This window comes from Dipodomys ordii, unplaced genomic scaffold (assembly GCF_000151885.1).
Source record: "Dipodomys ordii isolate 6190 unplaced genomic scaffold, Dord_2.0 Scaffold6, whole genome shotgun sequence".
Classification (NCBI taxonomy): domain Eukaryota; kingdom Metazoa; phylum Chordata; class Mammalia; order Rodentia; family Heteromyidae; genus Dipodomys; species Dipodomys ordii.
This window is the reverse complement of record NW_012267222.1, coordinates 465,761-475,020: the sequence shown is the minus strand read 5'-3', so window position 1 is coordinate 475,020 and position 9,260 is coordinate 465,761. Positions and strand designations below refer to the sequence as shown.

Genomic DNA, 9,260 nt, shown 5'->3' with positions numbered 1-9,260 from the left:
CCCTGCCCCCAAGCCTCCGAGGGACAATGAGGCCACACCCAACTGGGGCCATGCACGGCAGGGCACAGGGCTGCGGGCTGGCCCGGAGAGAGGGAAAGGGAGACCCGGGCACAGGGGTTCATGCCTGTAACCCTAGAACTCATGTACACGCCCAGAACAAAAGCTGGGGAGAGGTGCAAGAACCCCTGGGTTTGTTGAACTCTCCAGGTGGCCCCTCCCAGCAGGGTGCCAAGCCCTGGCTCCCCTCTGAGCTCCTGCCTGGACACTCATTTAACTCCTTGGTCAGAGCAAAGCCCCAGGGTCCTTCGCTCAGCCCCCACCCCCACCCCCAGAAGCCCGGGAGTGGGCTGGATCCTGGCCCCCCCCCACCGGCCTTACCCTCCGCTGGCAGGACCTGGTGCTGTCTGGGGCCCTTCACCCTCCCTGGCACCCTGAGGGCCTTCCGATCAGCCAGATCCAGACTCCGAGTACCCTGCCTCGGCCTCCGCCAGGCCCGAGGGGCAAAGCCCTGGAGAAAGCTCTGCATTCAGGGCTACGAATGTATCTGTCTATCTTCTCCTTCCTCTTCTCTCCCTCCTTCTTACCCCATGGTTCTCCTGGGGTCAACCTCTTGACTGAACTGAGAAGCACCCCCTAGAATGCACACTCGCCCCGAGTCTGAGACTGTGACGTTACTTGGAAGATGAAATTAGTTAGGATGGGACACGCTGGAATGGAGTGGTCTTAGATCGCATGACAGGGGCCTAAGTGAAGAGAAATCTGGGCCTGGTGTGCACGCCTGAAATCCCAGCCCTCGGGAGCTGAAGCAGGAGGACTGGGAGTTCAAGTCTAGCAGGAGCTGCAGAAAGAACTTAAGGGCAGCCTGGGCGACAGAGCAAGATCCTGTTTGTCTGTTTTTTAAATGGCTACATGGGATGTGGTAGCTCACACTTATAATCCCAGCTACTAGAGAGGCGGAGCCTGGAAGGCCTCTAGAGTTCAAAGCCAGTCCAGGTGAAGTTAGAGACACTTTACCTCAAAAATAAGACATAAATGAGAGCCAAGCTGTGGTTTAAACGGTAGAAGCCCTGCCTAGGGAGGGCGGGGAAGGGGAGGGGAGGGGACAGGAATAGAGCTCCGGGGTGCTGTGCAAGGCCCTGGGTTCTAAATAAAGAAAAGAAAGCCACAAAGCTGGGATGAAATGAGGGCCCCGCAGCACACCGTGGAGCCGCCGGCTTCCAGAGCTGGAGGATGGAGAGGCTTGAAACCCTCCAGGTCCCTGTGCTCTGTGATGGCCTCTAGCCAGCCCCAGGCGGAGGCCCAGCCTACCAACCCCGGCGCTGGGCACTGGCTGCCCTGCAGGAGGGGGACACTGGGCCTGTGGGGCTGGTCCACCCCCTCCACAGGACAGGCCCTAGGGCCTCCCCTGGCTGGGGGGCCTTCCCCCTGTCCCAGCCTCTGGGAAAAGCTGGCCCGGCTCCACCCACACTTACAGAGCCACCCCTCCCCGCTGGGTGACCCCCCCACTGCCTGCTCCCCTCAGCTGCAGACCCGGGTTCACCCCTGGCCTTCAGTCTGCTCCTGTCATCTGCTCCAGAATAGAAGCTGGCGTGTGAGAAGCATCGGTCCTTCCCTTCCTCCCCCTGCCCTGTAATATGTGGGCAGAAATAGCAGTCTGCAGGCTGGAGCGAGTGCTTGCTGGCTGTGGAGCCAGGCGAAGGCTGCCGCCCGGGTGGGCCCGGCTGCGTGGGAGCCCAAGGCAGTCACAGAGGCCTGCTTTAAATAGTTCCCCGTGGGTACTCGGCAGAAAGAGGGCGGCCCACGGGCAGCAAGGGGGCAGGGCAGACGCCAGGAGCAGCGGCCTGGCACTGCAGGGGGTCTGGGGCGAGCCCAGCAGCTCCATGCTTCCCCCACCTTCCCCTTCCCCGCCTCCCCCCTGCCCTCCCCTGAAGACCCAGAGCAGGAGCCAACCCTGTCCCCAGTCCTTCTGGCAGGAGCCTGGCTGCCTGTAGGAAGCAGTCTCCAGCCCAGCCAGGCAGCTACCGTGTGTGGGCTTTGTGAGGCAGGGAGGCAGACTCCTGCAGACACACGCAGCACACAGGTGCCTGGTGGGGAGAGAGGCCCTGGCCGAGGACCAGAGCAAGGATGTCCCTGTCCTGGATTGCTTCAGGCGGCCGGCCCCGCCGTCTCCACCTGCTGTCGGCAGAGCCCGGAGCCTTAGCTGACCCACGTGCAGCTCTTCTGCAGCTCAGCCACCAGCTGCTGCATTCCTCTGGCTCCGACACGAGACACGCGTTCTGGTTGTAGTTCACGGTCACCCGGGAGCCCAGACCCCCATCCTGGTCCTGCTGGTCCTCTAGCACGGGCCATCCGGGTGCAAGGAGGGGTTAGTGGTGAGAGGACAGGGCTCGGATCGGAGGCAGAGACAGAGAGCACCGGGCTGTGGTCCAGACTGGGCCCCCAGGGCCCCACTCAGAGCCACAGAAGGAGCCACAGCCTTGTGCCCTGGCTCAGCCGGGGGCGCTAGGCCACCGACAGCATCCTGGGGCTGCTGAAGGCAGGTTGTGCCGTGGGGTGGTGGCAGAGATCTCACGAGGGTGGAGTGAGGGACCCCCAGCACCAGGAGGGCACTGCAGGGGCCGGGTGCAGTCCCATAACACCTGGTCAGCCAGGGGGATGGACTTAGCTGACCTCACGTCTTGAGTCTGCTGGCTGTGGCCACTGGAGCATGCTGATTGCACCCTTTGTCTCTTCCGGGTAGAATGGCCAGTGCTGTGGAAATGCTGGCCTGCAGGTGCTCTGGTGAACGCCGGTCTCTGAGCTGCGGCTGGAGTCTGTCTCTCGCAGGGGTGGGGGACCCCCAAGTTCCCCAGACCCAGACCCCACGAGGGGTCAGGGTGGTGGCTCCTTGAAGGCCTCCTCTTATGCCAAGTCTGCCCTCAGCCCTGGGGCTTGGAAAAGACATCTCAAAAAGCATACAGCAGGGTTGGGAAGGTGGCTCTGTGGTAGAGCACTTGCCTTGCATGCATGAGGCCCTGGGTTCGATTCCTCAGCACCACATAAGCAGAAAAAAAAGCTGGAAGTGGTGCTGTGGCTCAAGTGATAGAGCGCTAGCCTTGAGCTGAAGAGCTGAGGGACAGCGCCCAGGCCCAGAGTTCAGGCCCCACGACCGGACCCCCCCCCCAAAAAAAAGCACATAGCAGCCAGGCACCGGTGGCCCACCCCTGTAATCCTAGCTACTCAGGAGGCTGAGATCTGAGGACTGTGGTTCAAAGCCAGCCTGGACAGACAAACCTGGGAGACTCTTATCCCCAATTAACCAGGAAAAGCCAGATGTAAAGGTATGACTCAAGGGGCAGAGTGCCAGCCTTGAGTAAAAGCCAAGTAAGAGCAGCAGCCCTGAGTTCAAGCCCCAGTACCAGCAACACACACACACACACACACACACACACACACACACACACACAGGTGCATACGCACATAGGGCATGCAGCTTGGATCAACCCACTATGAGGTCAGGTTCCCAACCCACTTCTACATTTGAGGAAATGTCCCACTGGATCTCAGGGGCGAGAAGGTGCCAAGGAGCGGCATCAGCAGCTGAGGCTGGCTCCACTCCTTCCCGAGCCCGGATCTGCTCCTCTGCTCCTGACCGTGCAGATCTGCACTAGCTGCAAATTCACCCCCAAGTGGTCTCAGGGAGGTCTTGAGCATTCCCGGAGCCAGGACCCGGAGCAGTACTGTAACAGAAATTGCCACCTGCAGCCGGTTCAAGGCTTTATTTCATGCTGGGACCAGAGGCCTGGCACTACCCTTCTCCATACTCCACAGCAAGAGGCCCACAGGCCCTCCCCCCAGAGAAGGCCTAGAAACCAGGATCAATCCAAGTCTGAAGATTCATAGCTCCCCAAGGAAGCCACTCATGCCCCCTGGGCCGGGGTCTGCTGGCTCTGCCCCATGTCCGTGGCCAGCCTTCTCAGTCAGTAGGAAGCTGAAGCTGGTCTTCCAAGGGGCCGGGGTGAAGCTGAAGGAGGCCCAGGCCTCCGCATGTTCCATGGGGTGTCACTGTCACCCTGCTCTTGCAGGAGCCCTCCTGGCAGCAGGGTGGGTTCAGGGGGGGAGCATGGCGCCCTCACATGGTGTACGCTGCCCAGTAGATGACGTTGACAGCTGCGAAGGCCGCAGGAAACACTGCACGCGCGTAAATGTCGATGGTGTCTGCGTCAATGGGCTTGAGCCTGGCACGCAGGCCCCCGGGGCGGGCCCCGCCCTCCTTCTTCAGCTCCCCCGTCTCCACTTCCACAGACCTGTAGGAGCCCATGAGGTTCCCGGACACACGACACGGCCCGCGCAAAACAGCCAGCTCCTGTGTGACCCCGGCGGCCGAGAGGGAGAAGAGGACAATGGCGTTTCTCACGTCCACCTGCAGTGAGGAGACAGGACTGAGCCCTGGCCTCGGGGCTCTTGCTGACCAAGCGCCCAAGCAAGAACCGCCCCTTCCCTCCCCCTCCCCCCCAGGGCCATTCCCTGCAGCCCAGGGGTCAGGAAAGGGGCTTGGTGGGCCCCAGCCTTGCCTGGTGGGAGTCTATCCTTGGGCCTGGACCCAGACAGCCACCCCCCCCCTCACCTCGGTCCTCGGCTTCGTGACCTTGACCTTGGCCTTCCGCTTCTTCCTGTAGTCCGCATTGAAGTGGGCAAAGGCATACTCCACCAGGGCGGCAAACACGAACACGTAGCAGATCCAGAAGTACACGTCCAGCGCCTTGATGGCCGAGGCCCGCGGCAGGGAGGACCGGGCGCTGACCATGAGCGTGGTCATCGTCAGCACGGTGGTGATGCCTGTGGCCACAGTGGACACAGTGGTTGTTGCTGGAGCCCTCCCTGCCCCTCCTGCCCCCAGCTCAGCAGGACCCGGGTTCCAGACAAGGAGAGCCCTCCGCGTCCGACCAATACCAGGACAGGCTGACCTTTGGGGCCAGGACAGACGGCTCACAGCTCACAGGGCACTCTGCCCCCCTCCCCCGCTCCCACTCCCCCACAGCCCTTCTCCCGCTCCTCCCCCCGAGGACAGGCCAGCCCCCACCCATACCTAAAGACACCCTGGCGGGCACGGCAGCCTGGCTAATCCAGAAAGAGACCCAGGACATGGCCACCAGGAGGACAGAGGGCATGTAGGACTGGATGATGTAGACTCCGCGGTTTCGCCGCAGGTGGAAGTGCAGGCTGAGCCGGGGGAACTGGCCAGCTGTGGGGACAGCGCAGTCCGGCCAGCCTTTGCCCCCCACGCTCAGCACAGGGGCCTCGCCGGCACTTGGGCCTATGGTGAGGCTCGGAAGGGAGGCCCTAGCATGCAGCTTTCCTGCCTGCCCCACACAGGACGGAGTCAGGTCCTCTTGTGCCAGATCTGTCCACAGGGGAGGCTAGCCCTGCCACAGGGCCACCGGGGAAAGAAGAGGAAAAAGACCCCAACCCCCGCTGCTGCCCATGGGTCTCCTAGCTATTGGTGGAGGGTTTGCCTCCCCCGGGAGACCCCTCCTCTGTCTACGCCATGTTATAGAATGGGTTAGCTGGGGAACAAAGAGGCTCCCAACACACGTACACGAGTGCGTGCACACACATACACATACACATCATCCTCCCTAAGCCCAAGAACTGAGGAGAACGAAGGCACCAAGGAGGAAGAAGAGGGTAGAGAACCTGGCACTTAGCACCTAACTCAGCAGTCTTCTCCAGGCTTCTGTGGGCCCTCAGAGCAGGCTGGGCAAGGCTAACTCTGATTTGGTTACCTGATTTGAAATTCATCAGCTCGGTGGTAAAGCGGTAGCTGGTGATGGTGAACTGGGCCAGCTGCAGCCTGTCCAACCCGTGGATCCGCTCCTGGTTTTCCGACCAGTAGTAGACGATGTCCTCCGAAGAGTAGCCGTCTGCAGGGTAGGGGAAGCCGCAGGGGGACAGTAGACAGGCCAGCCCCTGCAGCTCCCAGGGCGGTCCAGGCAGATCAGGGGGCCTCTCGGCTCTGGGACCATGCCCCACACCTCGGCCAGGGCCAGAAGGGCTGGCAAACTGAGGGCCAGGCCTGTTGGGGGGCGCACAGCCACACAAGCGGCACTTCTGCACTGCTGATCTGCCTGGCCCCATCTCACAGGCCTCAGGCCACGGGCCAGGCCGAGGCTGCCCCAGGCCCTCCAGCCCCGGCTCCTCCTGCCCGGGCTCTGTGCTGGGCTAGCCTTGTCTGCACCCTGGGCTGCCGCGAGGCTCTGGCAGTTACTTTTTTTTTTTTTTTTTGCTGGTCGTGGGGCCTGAACTCTGTGCCTGGGTGCTGTCCCTCAGCTCTTCAGCTCAAGGCTAGCGCTCTACCACTTGAGCCACAGCGCCACTTCCAGCTTTTTCTGCTTATGTGGTGCTGAGGAATTGAACCCAGGGCCTCATGCATGCAAGGCAAGCGCTCTACCACGGAGCCACCTTCCCAGCCCCTCTGGCAGTTACTTCTGAGCCCCTTGCACAGTGGCGGGGCAGCACAGCCCGCCCACAGAGGACCTCCTGGGGGCCACTCACAGCTCTCCAGGTCCAGCATGCACTCCTGCTCATCCATCGGGTACTTGGCGAGGTCCATGTCGCAGGCTACTGTGGAGGTGATTCTGCCCAGACCAAGCATCCAGTCAGGCCAGGAGCCTCTGGAGGCTGGCAGGTACCCTCCCCCAAGCAGGGGGCGATGTCCCTACCCTAGGAGCCACTAAGAACCAGGGGTACCTCCGGCCCTACTGCCCCTTGGGCAGTTTGTAAGCTGCCAGGCACTGGGGAAAAAATGCAAAGTTTGCAGTTATCTGTGGCTGCTCCTTTGGACTGGGTTTCACCCCATCTCTCATCCTTGAAGACATGTGGCTGTTTAAGTTCAGGCCAGGGGCCAGCTTGGGACAGGCGCAAGGTGGGCCCAGGCTTCCATTTTCCAGGTCAGATTTTTAGATATTGGTGTAAAACCTGATTCTTAGAATGTTGGCAATTAGCTCTAAAAGGCACGTGTTGAGTCTGGGAATGTGGCTTAGTAGTAGAGCGCTGGCCTAGCATGCATAAAGCCCTGGCTTTGACTCTCAGTACCACATAAACAGAAAAAGCCAGAAGTGGCACTTTGGTTCAAGTGGCAGAGTGCTAACCTCAAACAAAAGAAGCTCAGGGAAACCTGGTGCCGGTGGCTCACGCCTGTAATCCTAGCTACTCAGGAGGCTGAGATCTGAGGATCGAGGTTCAAAGCCAGCCCAAGCAGGAAAGTCTGTGAGACTCTTATCTCTAGTAAACCACCAGAAAACCAGAAGTGGTGCCTCAGGGACAGCGCCCAGGCCAGAGTTCAAGCCCCAGGACTGGCAAAAAAAAAAGAAAAAAAAAGACACTTGTTTGAAAAACAAGTGTAAATATTTGTTGGTTTGTTTATACCTGTATGTTCACAGCAATGTTTTTTGTTGTTGGTTTTTTTTTAAATCAGTCATAGAGCCTGAACTCTGGGCCTTGGCGCTGTCCCTCAGCTCTTCAGCTCAAGGCTAGCTTGAGACATAGCGCCACTTCCAGCTTTTTCTGCTTATGTGGTGCTGAGGAATCGAACTCAGGGCCTCATGCATATAAAGCAAGCGCTCTACCACGGAGCCACCTTCCCAGCCCACAGCACTGTTATTCAACTGTCCACAGATGGACAGATGAACAAAACCTGACCCATCCACGGGATGACATGTTAACCAGCTGTGAGAAGGAAGAAAGCTCAGACACAGGCCACACCACAGACGGGCCTGGAGCCAGTGGTGCTGTCGGAAGACGCTAGACACATGGCAGGCATGACCCACTTGGTGAGGAGTGCTCAGACGGGGGTCTGAGGAGGAAGAGGAGGAGGAGGAGGATTGGCGGTGGTCAGGGCTGTCAAGGACAGGAAGTGAGGAGCGACTGCCTGACGGTGCGTGTGTGTGTGTCCCCATAAAGCAAGGCTTGTTTTTGGGGTGATACCTTGGAACTAAAGGCCATGGTAGTACATGGTCTATGCACTAAATTCATGGAACTGTTCTTTTTTAAATACTGATTTCATGTGACAGGAACATAACACCATCTGAAAAACAAAAAGGTGCTGGTCTGGCCAGTACGCAGACTCTGTTGTCTTTCTGTGGACAAGGTCTGCTAAGCCGGGAGCTGGAGTGCGTGATTAACGCTGAAGCCTCCATCCGCCCACCCCAGCTCCCAGCGGATGCAGGGGGTGGAGGGAAGGTGGAGGGAGGCCCTGCAGGGCTTGGGTGCGGGCTCACCGGATGCTGTACAGGATCACCCCGTCCGGCTGCAGCCGGATCAGCTTGTTTTCCACGGTCACGTCATGGAACCAGGCTGACTTGGCGTTCACGATGAAGGTGTCCGGCAGCCACAGCTTGTCCACAAAGCGGCTGTCCAGGCCCAGGGTCTCGTTGGTGTGGTTGTAGGAGAGCCTGCCATCTCGCCAGCTCTGGTGCAGGAACACGGTCATGGTGTACTCCTGTGAGCGAGGGGTCGGTGTGGGCAGTGGGCAGGCCTCCTTCTACCCCGGGCACACAGCCCTGGGAGGTGTTCATCACCACCTACCATGTTCGCCTCTGAGATGTGGTCGATGCTGGCTACTTCCAGGGCAAGCGCCACATTCACAGGGGGTCCTGCAAGACACACCAGGGTGGAGGGACTGACGCCAGCATGCAGGGGTCCCGGCCCGGCACCCCTTCCGGGCCGGGCCAGGCTGTCCACTCAAACCCAGGGAGGCAGACACAAGAAAACCGCCAGCTGGCCGGGCTCCGCAGGGAGCCTGGGGTGGGAGCACATTCACCACCATGGATAGAAGAGCTCCCCTCCCTGTGGGGCCCTGGGGAAGAACCCAGCTCTTTGCTAGCCAACAGCCACCCGGGTGTGGAGCCATCCCCACTTGGCCATGTCCCTAGCCCCTCACCTCCAATACCAGGCCGGAAGTTGCGGGCGTAGCCCTCTATTAGGCCATCCAGGTTGGGGAGCCAGGATATCTCCAAGTTGGAGGCTACGTAGTCCCCAATGTCGTTCATGGCTCTGGAACAAAAGGCCATCTGGCTGTGGACGGGCTGGCACCGATCTCTGAGCTTGGTCCCCTCCTGGGACCAGTACTGCCCTTGGCACCAGGGCCAGGACTGCAGGAAGGACCAGGTGCCAGCTCTCCAGAGGTCCTGGGCTCTCCTACTCAGTCTGCTCAGCCTTGACTGCCCACCTGACCTGAGGGGGAAGCTGCCCCAGGCCCCTGTCCTCTCTATCCGACCCCA

At 60.2% G+C, this 9,260-nt stretch overlaps 1 protein-coding gene across 1 annotated transcript; it reads right to left on the bottom strand.

Moving 5' to 3' along the window:
- Positions 1 to 414: 414 nt before the first annotated feature.
- Gabrd (gamma-aminobutyric acid (GABA) A receptor, delta) lies at positions 415 to 9,031 on the bottom strand. Its single transcript, XM_013035495.1, has 9 exons — positions 8,921 to 9,031; positions 8,566 to 8,633; positions 8,259 to 8,479; positions 6,535 to 6,617; positions 5,766 to 5,903; positions 5,069 to 5,224; positions 4,607 to 4,818; positions 4,046 to 4,402; positions 415 to 439 (listed from the first exon to the last, which is right to left on the bottom strand). Exons 1-8 carry the CDS (start codon positions 9,027 to 9,029, stop codon positions 4,112 to 4,114), a joined length of 1,278 nt encoding a protein of 425 aa, XP_012890949.1. The 5' UTR covers positions 9,030 to 9,031; the 3' UTR covers positions 415 to 439; positions 4,046 to 4,111.
- Between the last annotated feature and the right edge of the window lie 229 nt (positions 9,032 to 9,260).